At 42.2% G+C, this 20,374-nt stretch overlaps 1 protein-coding gene across 1 annotated transcript; it reads left to right on the top strand.

Annotated features, from left to right (window-relative positions):
• The first annotated feature begins 8,649 nt into the window (after positions 1 to 8,649).
• LOC130368392 (putative olfactory receptor 2B8) lies at positions 8,650 to 13,671 on the top strand. Its single transcript, XM_056571981.1, has 2 exons — positions 8,650 to 8,703; positions 12,696 to 13,671. The coding sequence occupies exon 2, from the start codon at positions 12,721 to 12,723 to the stop codon at positions 13,669 to 13,671; it is 951 nt and encodes a 316-aa protein (XP_056427956.1). The 5' UTR covers positions 8,650 to 8,703; positions 12,696 to 12,720.
• The last annotated feature ends 6,703 nt before the right edge of the window (positions 13,672 to 20,374 follow it).

Here is a 20,374-nt window from a genome sequence, read left to right as displayed (position 1 = left end):
TCGATTTTACTTGTGTCCAATAATCTTCAATAAAGCTTTTTCGTAATTTCAAGTGCTGGATCATTGCTGCTTTGTTCTACTTCTGATATATGCCTCTGTGTATTGCATCCCACATAATGGATCTTTCAGGATGTACAAGTAATCAGATGCATACTGGGTATTATAATTTATATACTACTTAACTGGAAACATTTGGTAGACAACATAAGATGAAAATTATATGTTATTTGCATTATGCTACAGTAGGGGTACTGATAAGAATTGAGGCCTTACTTAGAAAAAGTTAAGCTATGGAGCTGTAACTGCCACACTATTCTATATATACCCCCAGGAAGTCAATGTTTGCAACATATGACCTGCAGCTTGTTACTCCACTGGCCAGCGTTCGGAACTAAATGTTCCGAACGCTGTTTCCGCTCTGCGGGGGTCAGCCACGCCCCTTGTGACATCATGGCCACGGCCCCTCAATGCAAGTCTATGGGAAACGGTTGTCACGCCCCTTCCCATAGACTTGCACTGAGGGGGCGTGGCCATGATTTTACGAGGGGGCGTGGCCAACCCTCGCAGAGCGGAAACAGCATTTGGAACATGACTTTAAGTCCCTGCAAATAAAGATTATTCCAACTGCTGGTTTAACCACACATTTGCAGCATTATTTGCCTCCAGAACATTCCCAAATTGTTGTCCCAAATTGTTTTTTTGAGAATGTTAAACAACTAAGGAGCCAGGTCAGGTGAATAGGGTGGATGGGGCATTACTTGAAAGCCTAAGGAGGTCAGTTTTCCCCTGTTGTGTGTGAAGAGGTGTTGTCCTCTTTTATTCGGTTGTAAAAACCTTTGGGATCTACTTTGCTGCCAGCTTTCTCATTTCCAATTCGTTGTGGATAATAGCACCAACTCTCTCTTGTGATATGAAGAAATACTTTTGGCTGATATTTGGCAGTCATGACATGGTTGGCTATCACATTTGCAGACACAGAGACAGAAGCAGGACTTTTACTGTGTTTTTACTTTCAACATCTTAATGGCTAGTTCGAAATTGACAAGCCTGCATTTGACTATTGCATATGATGGGTCACTGTCCCCCAAAGTTGAAGACATTTCATCATGGGTCCCCTTCTTATCTTTCCCTTGTAGAAACAGAAACTTGAATATTATCAGTAAATATAGCATCCATGCCCATATTTGTAAGAACCTGGATGATTTAGGGTGCGTTCCCACTTGGCGTATACGCAGCGTATTTCATGCTGCGCAAACTTTTCAGCAGCAGCAGGAAATACACTGCGTATTCCTTGCTCACTATACACACAGGGCTTTCCGGCGGCAGCCCTATGTGTGTGGTGAGTTTTGGAGGCAGAGCCGCGCATCACAGTCATGCCGGCACATGGCCCCGCCTCCAAAACTCACTACACACATAGGGCTGCCACCGGAATGCCCTGTGTGTACAGTGAGCAAGGAATATGCAGTGTATTTCTCGCTGCTGCCATAAATTTTTTGTGCAGCATGAAATACGCTGCGTATACACCAGGTGAGAACACATCCTAAGTCATGTAGGAGTCACCTTGACTTACTGACAAAAATACTGGGAGAGATTAATTGATCCATAGCGGGAGCCCTCACAAATTTAGAATCTGTTAAAATCACTAGAATATATTTGTGAATAATATTACAAATCTGTTGAAATACTGAAATTAGCACTATATGAAATGGAAAAAATAATGGGATTCTAACAATAATTGGATACAATGGATTTATCCTGACTGTTAACCAGCTGTTTCCTGGTTCTGGCTATGTTCTTTGCCTTGTTAATAGACCAACATGTGTACACCCCATTAAAGCTGTCTAGATTCTATATAACTTATTTTTAATTCAAAACTTTGTTCAATGGAACAATTCCTATGTGCTCCTATCATATCACTCAAGAGAGTGCAGGACTAGAGTCCTCTTCTCACTCCTCTCTTGTCTATCTAGTCTGAAAACAGTGAGAAAGGATTACAGAGCAGCCTACAGCAATTGGATGCAAAGACCCTACACAGCACAGCAGACTCAGGGAGGAAGTGAATACATGGTGAGTGAGGGTGGGCTCAGTGCTTGCCTTGGACATTCCCCTTTCTGAACAGAGGATGTCAGAATGAGTAAGCAGCAGAACAGAGGAATTTGTGAGACAAATACAGAAGCTAGACACATAAATAAAAGACATGTAAAGTATCTACATGACCTAAACAGTATTACGGTATATATAAGCATTATTGTTTACTGTAATAAGACAGGTACGCTTTAGGGTAGGACTTCTATGTAAGGGTTGTAAATTGGTGATTCCTCACTTTTAAAATTTCGCAGAGAGGTTGGTTGGATTGGAATTTGGTATAGATTACATCCAGATAGCAAAATATTTTAATTTTTTTATGCTACATTCAATTGTGTCTTGTGCATTAACCTAATTCTTTGCAATAACCTGTCATTTAGACTGGTCAAATTTTTTAAAAATATTTGGCTTTTTCAGCTCATTCATCCACAGTACCGATTAGTGGTGGAATTAAAGGTTGGGGGAAAAGTCTTCAGGTTTATCAAGACCCTTTAGGGCCAATCCTGACTGATTGGGGATTCTGTATAATGTTCATTATATCATGAATGAAATCTAAGTTTTCTTTAGGAAAGTAACAAGGGCTCAGAAGGAATCCAGACTGTAAAGTATTCTAATAATAATTTGTACTATTAATTTAAACATTAAAATTAAGTTTTTTTTGTTTTGTTTTTACGCTTTCCTTCCATATGACAAACAAAAAAAATTCAAAATGTATTAATATTAAAATGGCATAAAAATAAAGCCATATATATCACAGTAAAATGGTTAAAAAAATGTATTTGAATACTCGAACAAGAAAAAAAAATGTTTAAGCTTTTAAATGGGTAATTAAGTCCACAAATTGTTAAACAAGTATTAAAGTTTAATAATAGTAATAAAAACAAAACTTTTTATATTTCATAAAGTTTAGTTATTTGAGTTCCTTACTGAATTGCATCATGACGTGTGCCCCGGGGGTCTTCAGTATGTAAAACATTTTAACTTAATTAGACAATAACATTTCAGTAAATCTGTTCACTTTCCTATTTGCACTTGGGATATAATCCCTTATGTAAACTATAAAGTTCAGCTGCAGTTTATAAAGAGCTCATTTCTGCTCCTGAACCTCCTATCATTTCTGAACACACCCTCTAAGGACCTGGGTCTGGCATCCATCCCTAGAGCAGACTCCTTGACTTATGTCCAGAAATGGTGTGCACTTACAATCCTGCCAAGATAACAGGAAGAACTAAGGAAATAAAATGCCAATGAAATCTAATTGCACACAGTGCTTTAAATGAATTATCTATGAAACCATTAATACAGGTAACTATTAGTACAATGAACTCTAAGGATACTTTCACATGTGTATTTTGGTCAGTGTTTTACATAATTTGTCAGCCAAAACCAATAGTGCATCAAGAACATAGAAGATCTGCAACTTTTTACATTATACTTTTTCTTATTTTCCTTACCTGGTTCGGGCTCACAAATAAAGCAGCAAAATAATGACTATAAATAATATTGTGGGAAAGTGTCCTAACGCCTAAGTGTGGGTATACTATGTGTATAATGTCCATGTTTTATATAATGTAACTAGTATGCTATTGTTATCAAATATATAAGAAAACTAAATTCACATCACATTTTGGCATTTACAGTCATTGGGATCATTTCAAATGGCCCTCTGAACTTATACACAGACCTTTGTCTATGCTGCACTTATATCATTTCCAAAGTAATCTACAGGGAGGGCCATTTATATGGATCCACCTTAATAAAATGGGAATGGTATTAAATTCCTGTTTTTGGCACATTAGTATATGTGAGGGGGGAAACTTTTCAAGGTGGGGGGTGACCATGGCGGCCCTTTTGAAGTCGGCCATTTTGAATCGAACTTTTGTTTTTTCAATAGGAAGAGGGTCATGTGACACATCAAACTTAATGGGAATTTCGCATGAAACACAATGATGTGCTTGGTTTTAATGTAACTTTATTCTTTCAGGAGTTATTTACAAGTTTCTGACCACTTATAAAATGTGTTCAATGGGCTGGCCATTGTGTTCGATTGTCAATGCAACCCTCATCTCCCACTCTTCACACACTGATAGCAACACCACAGGAGAAATACTAGCACAGGCTTCCAGTATCTGTAGTTTTAGGTGCTGCAGAATGGGCAAAACAAAATTGGAACAGGACCCTCAGTTTACGCAGAAGATTTTGTTCAGTGATGAGACAAACATTTATGTGAATGGTGAAGTTCACAAACAAAACCACCGCTATTGGTCTGACACTAACCCACATTGGATAGATTTCTCCAAAACTGTTGGGACACAAAAATTGATGGTATGGTGTGGTATATGGGGTACAAAGATAGTGGGGCCATTCTTCATCAATGGAAACCTCAAGGCCACTGGATATGCAAAATTGCTACATGATGATGTGTTTTCCTCTTTATGCACTGAAGCTGGAACGTTCCCTGAGTTTTTCCAGCAAGATGGTGCACCACCACATTATGGGTGTCAGGTCCGAGCATTCCTAGAGGAACAGTTTCCTGGAAAGTGTATTGGTCGTTGTGGGCCAGTTGAATGGCCCCCAAGGTCTCCCAATCTGACCCCCTTAGACTTTTATCTTTGGGGTCATCTGAAGGCAATTGTCTATGCTGTGAAGATACGAGATGTGCAGCACCTAAAACTACAGATACTGGAAGCCTGTGCTACCATTTCTCCTGCGGTGTTGCTATCAGTGTGTGAAGAGTGGGAGAAGAGGGTTGCTTTGACAATCCAACACAATGGGCAGCACATTGAACACATTTTATAAGTCGTCAGAAACGTGTAAATAACTAATGAAAGAATAAAGTTACATTAAAACCAAGCACATCATTGTTTTTCTTGTGAAATTCCCAATAAGTTTGATGTGTCACATGACCCTATTCCTATTGAAAAAACAAAAGTTGGATTCAAAATGTCCAACTTCAAAATGGCCCCATGGTCACCACCAATCTTGAAAAGTTTCCCCCCCTCACATATACTAATGTGCCACAAAGAGGAAGTTAATGTCACCAACCATTCCCATTTTATTAAGGTGTATCCGTATAAATGGCCCACCCTGTATAATAATATCTGTTCCTGTACTGCCATGGTCATATGATTTGTCAAAGATCATATGTCAAAGAAACTGTGCCAAATGCGTCTGCGTTTACTACCTGTGTGTATGTCGCTGTAGAAGTTCTGAATAAAGTATCCCGTTTTATACCGTATTCTGGTGAGCTGGGACTATTTTTTCCTTGCATTGCGGAGTAAGGACCTGTTCACAATACATTTTTCGCATCCTGTTGAAAAGACCTGTTACCTTTTTTTCAACCTTGAAAGAGAAAAGAAAAAAATCTCTCAAACAGGATGGAACAAGATCCATATCCTGTTGCCATCAACCTTGATTTGACGAAAAAAAATAAAAACAAGATTCATCTGGATCCTGTTTTAACCCCCATATAGACAATGGACATACATGTTAGTCCTTGTACCCTGGTACTTAAAGGGGTACTCTGCTGCTCAGCGTTTGGAACAAACTGTTTCAAAGCTGGAGCCGGCGCTGGGAGCTTGTGATGTCATAGCCCCACCCCCCTCTTGATGTCATGCCCCGCCCCCTAAATGCAAGTCTATGGGAGGGGGCGAGACGGCTGTCATGCCCCCCTCCCGTAGACTTGCATTGAGGGTGCGGGCACGTGACATCATGAGGGGTGGGGCTATGAGGTCACAAGCTCCCGGCACCGGCTCCAGCGTTCGGAAAAAGTTTGTTCCACAACGCTGAGCAGCGGAGTACCCCTTTAAAGACATTTTTGTCTTGAGCGGCATTTTATCGTTTGTACTCGTTTTATAGATTGTGAATGACATGATCATTAGTGATCATAGCACATAGGAGGCTGAATGACAGCATTTGAGTCAGATCTCTACCCCTGCAACATATTTGCGGGAGGCTGATCGGTTCCCATGTCAGCTGGAGCTCCCCTTACCTGCTCTGTGCTGGCTCTTGTGCAATCTGCAGATAAAGTCTACCAAGGCACTGAACGTTGCTGTGTAATATGTAATTGCATAGCATTGTTTAATATGGTAAAATGAAGTACAACTGGTCACGCAAACAAGCTCTCATATGGATCGGTGGATGGAAAAAATAATAATAATAACCTGTCTGACTGTTCACCTCTGTAACCTGCTATATCGTAATAAAGAGAACCTTTTATTTGCATCACATACCCGGTGCCGCGGTGATCTTCTTTTCTGAGGATTTACCCATGCTGTTGTTGTTTTCCGCTGAGCACGGGATTGCTGGAATCAGCCTCTTAATTCATCCAGGACTGAATAGTAACGTGAGTAGTGCGGGTCACCGCTCCTTCTTCTTTTGTATATTTAATAATAATTTAAATTGACTGTGTCCTTAAGGCCAAAATGGGCTGTGTCCTTAAGAGGTTAATGGTAAATTTGCCCCCCAAAAAATAAATAAATATTAACAAGATGTAAAAAAAATTTTTGAATAGGACTTGATACACACTGCTCAAAAAACACTTAAACAACACAATGTAACTCCAAGTCAATCACACTTCTGTGAAATCACACTGTCCACTCAGGGAGCAACACTGATTGACAATCAATTTCACATGCTGTTGTGCAAATGGAACAGACAACAGGTGGAAATTATAGGCAATTAGCAAGAAACCCCCAATAAAGGAGTGGTTCTGCAGATGGTGACCACACACCCCTTCTCAGTTCCTATGCTTCCTGGCTGATGTTTTGGTCACTTTTGAATGCTGGTGGTGCTTTCACTCTAGTGGTAGCGTGAGACGGAGTCTACAACCCCCACAAGTGGCTCAGGTAGTGCAGCTCATCCAGGATGGCACATCAATGCAAGCTGTGGCAAGAACGTTTGCTGTGTCTGTCAGTGTAGTGTCCAAAGCATGGAGGCGCTACCAGGAGACAGGCCAGTACATCAGGAGATGTGGAGGAGGCCGTAGGAGGGCAACAACTCAGCATTAGGACCGCCACCGCTTTGTAAAGGAGGAGCACTGCCAGAGCCCTGCAAAATGACCTCCTGCAGGCCACAAATGTGCATGTGTCCACTCAAACGGTCAGAAACAGACTCCATGAGGGTGGAATGAGGGCCAAACATCCACAGGTGGGGGTTGTGCTTACAGCCCAACACTGTGCAGGATGTTTAGCATTTGCCAGAGAACACCAAGATTGGCAAATTCGTCACTGGCGGCCTGTGCTCTTCACAGATGAAAGAAGGTTCACACTGAGCACATGTGACAGAAGTTACACAAGAGTCTGGAGACACCGTGGAGAATGTTCTGCTGGACATCCCTCAGGAGACCATCTGCCACCTCATCAGGAGCATGCCCAGGCATTGTAGGGAGGTCATACGGGCACGTGGAGGCCACACTCACTACTGAGCCTCATTTTGACTTGTTTTAAAGACATTACATCAAAGTTGGATCAGCCTGTAATGTGGATTTCCACTTTGATTTTGAGTGTGACTCCATATCCAGACCTCCATGGGTTGATAAATATTTCATACGATTAGTTCATTCCCTTTCTTTTTTTGAGCAGTGTATTATATTATGCTCACATAGACATACTGATTTTAAAATATATGGCTCTTTCTCAGGGTGGGCTATTGAAGGGCTTGTATGGGGGGGGCATTTATTTCTGTGTATATATGCTTAGACAACCAACAAGTACTCTGCTTCTACCTGCTACCTCTGCTGCAGCCATTGCTTTAGCGCCCAGCACTTCCTGGTGTTCGACACAGCGCAAGGAAGTGGCCACTCTGCCAATCAGTTCTGCAACCAGTGGCCAAGCGGGCACTTCCTTTCGTTAAGACCAAAACCAGTAGGTGCTGAGCAGCAAGAGTAGGTTTAATTGTAATGGCTGTAGCAGAGGAGAAAGGAAAGTAAATAGGTTTCTTAGTGTTATTAGTGTGACCTGAGCATGTCTACAAAAAAATCCCCATACAACCCCTTCAATTTTAAATTGAACTAGATGTATTTTTCATGGTTACATAGTTGCATTGAGCAATGCTATATAATAGCTTTCAAAAATTTTTATTTAATTTTAAACAAGGAACAGTGTATGAACATACTTTTACGTCATAGACATATTATAGAGATTGTAAAGCAAACAATAATGAAAAGAACACAGAAATGCTGCTACATGTCATGGGTCTTGATAAAATGGACCGATCAGTACGTGTCCCAATATGTCCCATTCTCATTACGACAAGAACACTAATTGCTAGTAAGTGGAAAACAGACAATATTCCTTCCATCAACAACATTACGAAATCTGTGAGCAAAAAATATATTTATGAACAAACCAACTCATGGTGTAATGGTAAGGTGAGAAAATCAAGGAGCTGTGGAGGACGTGGCCGAAACATTTTCCAAAAACACCCATTTAGGAACCTGAAATGAAGAGGTCTAAGTATAAAACATTCCTTATAGATTAGCGCATTCATTTTGAATAAATAATTATCACTGTTGTACAACACATATGCGGATACATCGGAGGAGCGAGCGATGGAGCAAATCGATGGAACAAATGGTTTGGAGATTACAGCTGGGTGCAATGCTTGGAGTCTTTGGAGGTAATCAGTTACAAAAGTTTAGTCATCACAACAATGCTATGTAATAGCACCGCATTGTTTAGTCTTAGGAATCTATTGACTGCTAGAGCAATGAAGCCAATAGAAGAGCCATGGCTGCGACAAAAGACCAGATAAGGTTTGGGCTGCCCTGGTAGATCCCCTCTCCCTTGCAATCCAGACCACTACACCCCCAACAACAGTTTAAAATCAAAGTTAAACATTTTACAGTGATCTATTGAGTTAAAGGGGTACTGTGCTGCTCTGCGTTTGGAACAAACTGTTCCGAACGCTGTAGCCGGGAACTTCATGGCATCACGTGCCCTCATGGCATCACGCCCCGCCCCCTCAATGCAAGTCTATGGGATGGGGCATGACAGCCGTCACACCCCATCCCATAAACTTGCATTGAGGGAGCAGGATGTGATGTCTTGAGGGGGCGGAGCTATTACCTCACAAGCTCCCGGCGCCGGCTCCAGCGTTCGGAACAGTATGTTCCGAAACGCTGAGCAGTGGAGTACCCCTTTAATAGCTGGCAGTGGCACAAAAGTTTTTAATTTTACCAATGTTGTCTTCCAAGTGCCATCATTGTTATATTTTACCATTGACAAAGACATGAGGGCTTGTTATTTAAGAGTTGTTTTTTTAAATTACTCCATTGTAACATAGTAACATAGTTCATGAGGTTGAAAAGAGTCCATCAAGTTCAACCTATATCCTTAATGAGTCCCAACTGAGTTGAGTTGATCCAGAGGAAGGCAAAAAACCCTCATACTAAAATTCCTTCCCGTCTCCAAATATGGCATCAGAATAAATCCCTGGATCAACGTTCTGTCCCTATAAATCTAATATACATAACCAGCAATGTTATTACTCTCCAAGAATGCATCCAGACCCATTTTGAACTCTTTTACAGACTTAACCATGACCACCTCATCCGGGAGAGAATTCCACAGTCTCACTGCTCTTACAGTAAAGAACCCCCGTCTGTGCTGGTGTAGAAACCTTCTTTCCTCTAAACGTAGAGGATGCCCCCTTGTTATAGATACAGTCCTGGGTATAAATAGATCATGGGAGAAATCTCTGTACTGCCCCCTGATATATTTATACATAGTTATTAGATCTCCCCATAAGCCTTCTTTTTTCTAAACTAAATAACCCTAATTCTGATAATCTTTCTGGGTACTGTAGTCCTCCCATTCCCCGTATTACCCTGGTTGCCCGTCTTTGAACCCTCTCCAGCTCCACTATATCTTTCTTGTACACTGGTGCCCAGTACTGTACACAGTATTCTATGTGTGGTCTGACTAGTGATTGGTACAGCGGTAGAATTATTTCCTTGTCGTGGGCATCTATGCCCCTATTGATGCACCCCATGATTTTATTTACCTTGGCAGCAGCTGCCCGACACTGGTCACTACAGCTAAATTTACTATTAACCCCTTAAGGACTCAGCCCATTTTGGCCTTAAGGACAATTTAATTTTTATGTTTTCATTTTTTCCTCCTCGCCTTCTAAAAATCATAACTCTTTTATATTTTCATCCACAGACTAGTATGAGGGCTTGTTTTTTGCGAGACCAGTTGTCCTTTGTAATGACATCACTCATTATATCATAAAATGTATGGCGCAACCAAAAAACACTGTTTTTGTGGGGAAATTAAAACGAAAATCGCAATTTTGCTAATTTTGGAAGGTTTCGTTTTCACGCCGTACAATTTATGGTAAAAATGATGTGTGCTATTTATTCTGAGGGTCAATACAATTAAAATGATACCAATTATTACATACTTTTCTATTATTGTTGCGCTTAAAAAAAATCACAAACTTTTTAACCAAATTAGTACGTGTTACGCCGAGCGCTCCGGGTCCCCGCTCCTCCCCGGAGCGCTCGCAACATCCTCGCTACTGCAGCGCCCCGGTCAGATTCACTGACCGGGTGTGCTGCGATACCGCCTCCAGCCGGGATGCGATTCGCGATGCGGGTGGCGCCCGCTCGCGATGCGCACCCCGGCTCCCGTACCTGACTCGCTCTCCGTCGGTCCTGTCCCGGCGCGCGCGGCCCCGCTCCCTAGGGCGCGCGCGCGCCGGGTCTCTGCGATTTAAAGGGCCACTGCGCCACTGATTGGCGCAGTTGTTCTAATTAGTGTGTTCACCTGTGCACTCCCTATGTATACCTCACTTCCCCTGCACTCTCTCGCCGGATCTTGTTGCCATTGTGCCAGTGAAAGCGTTTCCTTGTGTGTTCCTAGCCTGTGTTCCAGACCTCCTGCCGTTGCCCCTGACTACGATCCTTGCTGCCTGCCCCGACCTTCTGCTACGTCCGACCTTGCTCTTGTCTACTCCCTTGTACCGCGCCTATCTTCAGCAGTCAGAGAGGTTGAGCCGTTGCTAGTGGATACGACCTGGTTGCTACCGCCGCTGCAAGACCATCCCGCTTTGCGGCGGGCTCTGGTGAATACCAGTAGTAACTTAGAACCATTCCACTAGCACGGTCCACGCCAATCCCTCTCTGGCACAGAGGATCCACCTCCTGCCAGCCGAATCGTGACAGTACGTTTATAATCCCTTTATTTTGATGACCTCTAACTTTTTTATTTTTCCGTATAAGCAGCGGTATGGGGGCTCATTTTTTGCGCCATGATCTGTACTTTTTTTTGATACCACATTTGCATATAAAAAACTTTTAATACATTTTTTATAATTTTTTTTTAATAAAATGTATAAAAAAAGTAGCAATTTTGGACTTTTTTTTTTATTTTTTCGTTCACGCCGTTCACCGTACGGGATCATTAACATTTTATTTTAATAGTTCGGACATTTACACACGCGGCGATACCAAATATGTCTATAAAATTTATTTTTTTACGCTTTTTGGGGGTAAAATAGGAAAAAACGGACGTTTTACTTTTTTATTGGGGGAGGGGATTTTTCCCTTTTTTTTTACTTTAACTTTTACTTTTTTTAACATTTTTTTTTTACACTTGAATAGTCCGCATATGGGACTATTCATAGCAATACCATGATTGCTAATACCGATCTGTTCTATGTATAGGACATAGAACAGATCAGTGTTATCGGCTATCTTCTGCTCTGGTCTGCTCGATCACAGACCAGAGCAGGAGACGCCGGGAGCCGGACGGAGGCAGGAGAGGGGACCTTCGTGCGGTGTTATGAATGAACGGATCCCCGCAGCAGCGCTGCGGGTGATCCGATCATTCATTCAAATCGCGCACTGCCGCAGATGCCGGGATCTGTATTGATCCCGGCACCTGAGGAGTTAATGGCGGACGCCCGCGAGATCGCGGACGTTGGCCATTGCCGGCGGGTCCCTGGCTGCGATCAGCAGCCGGGATCAGCCGCGCATGACACGGGCATCGCTCCGATGCCCGCGGTTATGCACAGGACGTAAATGTACGTCCTGGTGCGTTAAGTACCACCGCACCAGGATGTACATTTACGTCCTGCGTCCTTAAGGGGTTAACTAAGACTCCTAAGTCCTTTTCCATGTCAGTCGTCTCAAGCGTTCTCCCATTTAATACATAATCCCAGCCACGTGCATTATCTTACATTTATCAGTGTTGAACCTCATCTGCCACTTCCCAGCCCAAACCTCCAACCTATCCAGATCCATTTGTAACAGTGCACTATCCTCTATAGTGTTTACCGCTTTACCGAGTTTAGTATCATCTGCAAAGATTTCTACTTTACTATTCAACCCCTCTACAAGGTCATTAATAAATATATTAAATAGAACAGGACATTATAGCTGTAAGACCTGTTCTTTTGTAAGTGATTGTAAAGGCAGACTGCATTGGTAGCATCTTGGTTTTATACACATGTGGCAATGGGATGGAATGAAATAACTGAAATTACTGGTAAACTGAGGTGTGTCCTAATACTTTTGTCCATGTAGTGTTTATATTATACATAGACTACAGTATAATATTATATAGGTTTTTGAACATACAAATAGCTGCTATTATTTTCTGTAGGAGTTTCTACATCACCGGAAGAGAAATGATTCCGCACAATGCTACCACTGGAATGAACATTTCCACCTATAGAACAATTGAAGAATTCATTCTCCTTGGGTTGACCAGTCAGAAAGATATTCAGATAGTGTTATTTGTTGTATTTTTATCTTCATACGTCATATCACTAACTGGTAACATAGTCATTATGATTCTCAGTAGGATAAGTTGCCGGCTTCACACGCCTATGTATTTCTTCTTAAGAAATCTGTCATTTTTGGATATCTGGTACACCTCAAGTATTGTTCCAGAAATGCTTATTCATTTTCTGTCAGTGAGAAAAAGCATATCTTTTCACGGTTGTGTCGCTCAGATGTTTATTCATCTCTCTCTAGGAGGGACTGAGTGCTACCTCCTGTTATCAATGGCCTATGACCGGTATGTAGCTATATGTGCCCCATTACACTACACTAATATTATACATCCTGCATTGTGTATTAAGATGGCGACTGGTTCCTGGATTGGAGGCATAGTAAACTCAATTGTACACACAGTCTTTGCATTGCAATTGCCCTATTGTGGTCCCAATGTAATAAATCACTTTTTTTGTGAGATTCCTTCAGTTTTAGAGTTGGCATGTGCAGATACTTCTCTCAATAAGACTGTTATTTTCTTCTTTGCTATGTTGGTGGTGATGGGTCCATTTTTCCTTATCCTCATTACATATGGTTACATCATTTCCAGCATACTGAAGATAAGTACATCTCTAGGGCGGAGAAAGGCCTTCTCCACCTGTGCTTCCCACATTATTGTTGTATCCTTGTTTTATGGCACCATCATCTTCATGTACATGAGACCAGGATCAACCCATGTAGCCAACCAAGACAAAATGGCCACCTTGTTCTACAGTGTTATAACACCAATGCTGAATCCTTTGATATATACTTTGAGAAACAAGGATGTGATAGGAGCATTGGTGGACATCACAAGAAAATAGATTGTATCAGACAAAGGATATGGACATTAATACAATGTGTATCTTACTCAAGACTTTCCTGATACTTTGTTCACTAAATGCATTGTTTAGATCTGAGAAAGTACCTTGTCCACTGAAGGACAGTCTGCTGCCTTACCTGTCACTCTGATTCTACATATGTGTAAATATCAAGAAGAACATATTCCAATGAAATATTTATTTATTCACAATATATTAATAAAAGTGGTTCAAGACAATTACATCCACATCAGCTGTGATATGACAATTTCCTTGTTAATTTACATTAAAGGGGTACTCTGCCCCTAGACATCTTATCCCCATGCAAAGGGACCCCCGAGATCTCAGCAGCGGCACCCCAGACATCCGGTGCCAAACTTCGCTCCATGCTGGATGACTGGCGATGCGGGGCAGAGGCTCAGGATGTCAAATTCACACCCCGCTCATGACATCACAACCACGACCCCTCAATGCAAGTCTATGTGAGGGGGCGTGACGGGCATCACACCCCCTCCCATAGACTTGCATTGAGGGGGCGTGGCTGTGACATCATGATATGGGTCGTGGCCATGATGTCATGAGCCTCCGGTGCTGCACCTGTCTCTCTAAACAAATGACGGGTACCCCCGTGATCTCGGCTGCAGCACCCCAGACATCAGGAGCACGAAGCAAACGTGCCAGATGACTGGCGATGCAGGGCGGAGACTCGTGATGTCACAGCCACGCCCCCTCAATGCAAGTCTATGGGAGAGGGCATGACGGCTGGCTGTGACGTCATGATGTGGGGCGGGGCCGTAACTTCACGAGCCTCCGGCACTGCACCTGACGCTCTAAACGAACGCCGGGTGCAGCAAGGAGATCACGTGGGTTCCCAGAGGCGGGACCCCCGTGATCAGACATCTTATCCCCTAGGAAAAAGATGTCTAGGAGCGGAGTACCCCTTTTTGCAGCCAGCACTAATAGACGGCAATGTCTGCTGAGTAAATTCTGCCTAAAGAATGGACACTACCATTCTTTTGGTGGTGAATTTTCAGCCACAAAATATCCGCCACTAAAATTCTGTAGTGTGCACTGTGCAGCGGAATCCCATTGCCAGCTGCATGAGAATTTCCGAGTGAAATTCCACTCAGAAATTCCACAGTGTGAACCCAACCTCAATTCTGACTATTTGTCGACATTTCTGGATTAAGAACGTGAACATGCCCAATGGTCAGCCATTAAAATGTACCTTTCATTACAACAAACAATTGACTAATTTATCTTACCGCAAAATTTCCAGTATATTCACTCATGGGATAATGGCACCATTGGTGTACATTCAAAAGTAATTCATTAATGTTACATTTTAAGGCTGTGTTCATGCATTAGAATTTTCAAGTTGAATTCCATTTTGAAATTTTGCTCTGAAATTCTGGTGCAGCAGCCTCCTATTGCTGTCAATGGGATTCTGCTGCACAGTGCACACTGAAATTACACTGATCTTGCTCATTCTTTCAGCGGAATCCACGGTGTATAAGGGGACGACGCTGTCCTTGTGGTCCTAGCGCCGATTAATTCAGTCAGGGCAGGCTGCTATGGGAATCTACAGATGGAATTTTTTACAGCCAGCGATTCCGCAGTATGAACCCTGCCTAATAGATCCTGCCTAATAGAGTGCCCATTTAAAGGGGTTTTTGAAAACTTTTACATTAAGGGCTTATCCTCAGGACTGCCCAGCAATTATGATCAGCTGTTCAGCAGAGCCACAGCTTTGGCAAATAAACGATAAATTGTGATCATGGTTTACTGCAGCTTCGCTCCCATTAAATTCAATAGTAGCTGAGCTGCAGTAAGGGTGCTTTCACACCACGTTTTCCACCTGCGGCTGCTGGATCCGGCTGGGGGAGGGGAAAACCTTGCGCTCCTGTACCCCAGCCGGATCGGCGCAGAAATCCATTGACTTTAATTGAGCAGGTTTGGAACTTTAAACTTAATTCTGAGGCCTCCCACGCTGACTAGGGTACCAATAAACGCTACATAGCGAGGGTATGAACTAGCACTGTGTGGCCGTCAACTCTCAGGGCCCTCCTGGGCGGGGAACATTTGCAGAATTGCGTGTCCGCTTATTTGAAGATTTGCTTTAGGCGTCCCTTGAATCACCCTACACTTTTGCAGGTCTCTTCTCCACACTTCAGCTCACACTGAGCACTCCACACTAAAGGGAAACTAAACTTAGACTGACTAGCTCCTCTCCCCTACACTATATATGGCCTAGCTAGTGGGGCCACCCATTGGGCAATCAGAGTCACATGGGTACTCTGCATCATACCTACTTACAAATATCCTTTACATGTCTTAACCCCTTGAGGACTCAGCGTTTTTTCCGTTTTTGCATTTTCATTTTTTCCTCATCACCTTCTAAAAATCATAACGCTTTCAATTTTGCACATAAAAATCCATATTATGGCTTATTTTTTGCACCACCAATTCTACTTTGCAGTGACAGTCATTTTACCCAAAAATCCACGGCGAAACAGAAAAAAATTTCATTGTGCGACAAAATTGAAGAAAATATGTAATTTTGTAACTTTTGGGGGCTTCCGTTTCTACGCAGTGCATTTTTCGGTAAAAATAACAACTTATCTTTATTCTGTAGGTCCATACGGTTAAAATGATACCCTACTTATATAGGTTGGATATTGTAGTACTTCGGGGAAAAAATCATAACTACATGCAGGAAAATTTATATGTTAAAAATTCTCATCTTCTAACCCCTATAACTTTTTTATTTTCCGCATACGGGAAATGAGGACTCAATTTTTTGCGCCATGTTTTGACATTTTTATCGGTACCATTTTTGTATTGATCGGACTTTTTGATCGCTATTTATTCATTTTTTCATGATATAAAAAGTGACCAAAAATACACTATTTTGGACTTTGGAATTTTTTTGTGCACACGCCATTGACCGTGCGATTTAATTAACAATATATTTTGATAGTTCGGACATTTTCGCACGCGGCGATACCACATATGTTTATTTTTATTTACACTGTTTTTTTTTTTGTATGTGAAAAGGGGGGTGATTCAAACTTTTATTAGGGAAGGGGTTAAATGACCTTGGTAAAATTTTTTTAGCAGTGTTATAGCTCCCATAGGGACCTATAACACTGCACACACTGATCTCGTATGCTGATCCCTGCAAAGCTTTGTACGGATCAGTCAGATAGGGGCTCGATTGCTCAAGACTGTAGCTCAGGCTTGGAGCAATCAATCGACGATCGGACGCCGCGGAGACAGGTAAGGAGACCTCCGCCTGCGTCCCAGCTGATCGGGACATCGCGATTTTATCGCGATGTCCCGATCAGCCCGACTGAGCTGCCGGGAAGCGTCTACTTTCGTTTTCAGACGCGGCTGTCAACTTTGATTGCGGCATCTGAAGGGTTAACAGCGCGCAGCACAAAGATCAATGCCGCGCGCTGTTAGGCCAGGGTCTCGGCTATGATTAGCAGCCGGGACCGGCAAAACAATATAAATTAACAGACAAAGACCATAACAATTATTAAAGCATTACCTGAGCAGCAGTGCCTAGCTCAGGCACCTGAAGCAGTGTTTACCTGACAGGACGCACTCCGGTACTGCAACACCACAACTGTAGTTTGCCTGTACTTTCATTTATTTTCTTTGTTCTTTTGCATACTATCTTTGTCTGCCCTTATGCACACCCTATGTTCATTAAAATGGTATTCCATGATTTCTTTTTAAGTGACTGTGCTACAGGGGCTATACAGTTAGTGTAGTTCGTAATATAGTGTACAGTGTATAGTATAGTGTACCGGTGTTTGATGGTGGTCTAACAATTCTTCTGTGATTTTTGCCCCAATGTATATTTTTAACAGCAATCAAAATGACTGTCACCTCAGGTTTTCCCAGGTTGCAGTGCAGCCTGAGACATTACATCACTAGTCAGGTGTTCAGAGGGAGCCTGTCTTTGCTTCAATGGGTGGAGTGACTACTGGGTGGGAAGGAGAGCATTCTGCAGTGAATTGTCGTTTTGCAACAGCTGGAGGCACACTGGTTAGAAAACACTGGTCTATTGCATGGAAGGGAGCACAAGTGTGTTTCAATGGGTGGGGTGACTGATGTGTGGGAAGGAGAAAAGTGACCTTACACTTACAAACAAGGAATCATAGGACAAGGAAATAGCCATTTCACTAAATAATAGCCTCCGCCTTATGGCTGACTAAGAACATAGCCATTTAGCTTCAAGACAAGCGCAGATCCTTCCTAAGCATGTCATTAGTGTCTGGCAGGTACTTACTAAAATCACCTTATGGTGGAGAACCCCATTAATGCCTACTTTTACAGTCCTTGATGTTTGCCCAACATAGGACTTTGCGCAAAGGCATTAGAGCATATAAATAACATTGGAGGTATTGCATGAGAACTGACCATAGATAGGATGATTGTGCCTTTTGTTGAATAATATCTTACCCTTGATAATGGCCGAACAGTTTTGACAATTTAGACACTTTTTTAAAACCATTTTTACAAGGTTTTTTTTTTTTTTTTTTTTTTTTTTAAAGTATGCACTTTAATGGCATAAACGTTGTTGTATGCTAATCATGTTGGATAATGTCTTGAATACAAAGAAAAGATAAAACAAGGTCAGAAGAAATTTTATTTGCAAAGAAATATTGGTCCAAATGCATGTAAGCCACATAGTATAATAGCCCCACCTAGTGACCACTGAGGAAAGTGCAACTGCATGTTAACCACATTAGGATAGCAGCACCACCTAGTGACCAAATAATAAAGTGCCAAAACTTAATATAATATTATATCTCTATACAAAATATACAATCTAGAAATGATGATCCAGTGGGTGGGGGGGGGGGGGGCACATAAACCCTTTTATTCAAGTGTCATTTAAATTATATACATTTTTCTTTTTCTAGTCAGCTTTCCAGGAGAAGGGCAAGATAATATTCACACCCAAAATCTCATGCTTACTGTGCGGCTATTGAAGTGTTGCAATAATTAAAACTAGGTACTTGGATTGAGTAAAACATTAGACATATATTTGAGGGCTAAAGGAACAACACTAGGAAGGGCACAGAAGACACAATATTGTTACAGTATGTGGTGTTGTTCTAATTTTCTAATGAACCTTAAAGGGAAACTGGTAGCAGGTTTTAAGAATCTAACTTGTTGTTATAGGCTAATGCATATCTCCAAACCCTCACGGATCCAGTTGGACATTTACAATTTTGGAGTGGTGTCCTGCTGCCCCAGGATAGCCCCCACATGTCCCATTTATTACTGAGACATCCGGGCCAGTGCCAGGGGAGCAGAGAAAGAAGAGTCCTGCTGCTCACACACAGTAATAGTGCGTCCTTACTGTGGAAGCAGGAGAACTTGTCAGCCAGAGGAAGCATTGTACACAAGGTCCTAATAACTCACCAGCACCTCAGTCTCAGTCTGTATGAGACATGCTGGCTTTGCCCCCTGACCAGCTGGATCCATGTAGGTAGTTCAGCAAGGTAAAGGAAGACAAGAAGCTTGTATACAAAGCTATAGGCTTAGGGCCAATCGGGACTTAAAGGAAAAGTATCATGTTAGAAAACATATCCCCTATCCGAAGGATAGTGGATAAGTTTTAGATCGCAGGGGTCCGAGCGCACCGGCTCTATTTAACAGCGGCGCGTCACGCCCCCTCCATATAGCTCTATGGTACAGCCATTCGGCAAAAATTGGAACAGGAGCCTCAATTTACGCAGAAGATTTTGTTCAGAGATGAGGCAAACTTTTATGTGAATGGTGAAGTTAACAAACAAAACCCCCGCTATTGGTCTGACACTAACCCACATTGGATAGATCCCTCCAAGACTGTTGGAACACAAAAATTGATGGTATGGTGTGGTATATGGGGTACATAGATAGTGGGGCCATTCTTCATCAATGGAGACCTCAAGGCCACTGGATATGTAAAATTGCTACATGACGATGTGTTTCCCTCTTTATGCACTGAAGCTGGCACGTTCCCTGAGTTTTTCCAGCAAGATGGTGACCACCACATTATGGGTGCCAGGTCTGAGCATTCCTAGATGAACAGTTTACTGGACAGTGGATTGGTCGTCGTGGGCCAGTTGAATGGCCCCCAAGGTCTCCCAATCTGACCCCCTTAGACTTTTATCTTTGGGGTCATCTGAAGGCAATTGTCTATGCTGTGAAGATACGAGATGTGCAGCACCTGAAACTACAGATACTGGAAGCCTGTGCTAGCATTTCTCCTGCAGTGTTGCTACCAGTGTGTGAAGAGTGGGAGAAGAGGGTTGCATTGACAATCCAACACAATGGGCAGCACATTGAACACATTTTATAAGTGGTCAGAAACTTGTAAATAACTCATGAAAGAATAAAGTTACATTAAAACCAAGCACATCATTGTTTTTCTTGTGAAATTCCCAATAAGTTTGATGTGTCACATGACCCTCTTCCTATTGAAAAAACTAAATTTGGATTCAAAATGGCCAACTTCAAAATGGCTGCCATAGTCACCACCCATCTTGAAAAGTTTCCCCCCTCACATATACTAATGTGCCACAAACAGGAAGTTAATATCACCAACCATTCCCATTTTATTAAGGTGTATCCATATAAATGGCCCACCCTGTACAACTCCCAGCATGCTCCCATGCTGGGAGTTGTAGTTTTGCAATATCTG

The sequence above is a fragment of the Hyla sarda genome, chromosome 4, assembly GCF_029499605.1.
Source record: "Hyla sarda isolate aHylSar1 chromosome 4, aHylSar1.hap1, whole genome shotgun sequence".
Classification (NCBI taxonomy): Eukaryota; Metazoa; Chordata; class Amphibia; order Anura; family Hylidae; genus Hyla; species Hyla sarda.
The sequence above is the reverse complement of the archived record's forward strand: the minus strand, read 5'-3'. Positions and strand labels throughout refer to the sequence as shown.

What these genes read in the sequence shown, in the direction of transcription:
- LOC130368392 (XM_056571981.1), top strand. Translation starts at nt 12,721, where the DNA reads ATGATTCCGCACAATGCTACCACTGGAATGAACATTTCCACCTATAGA.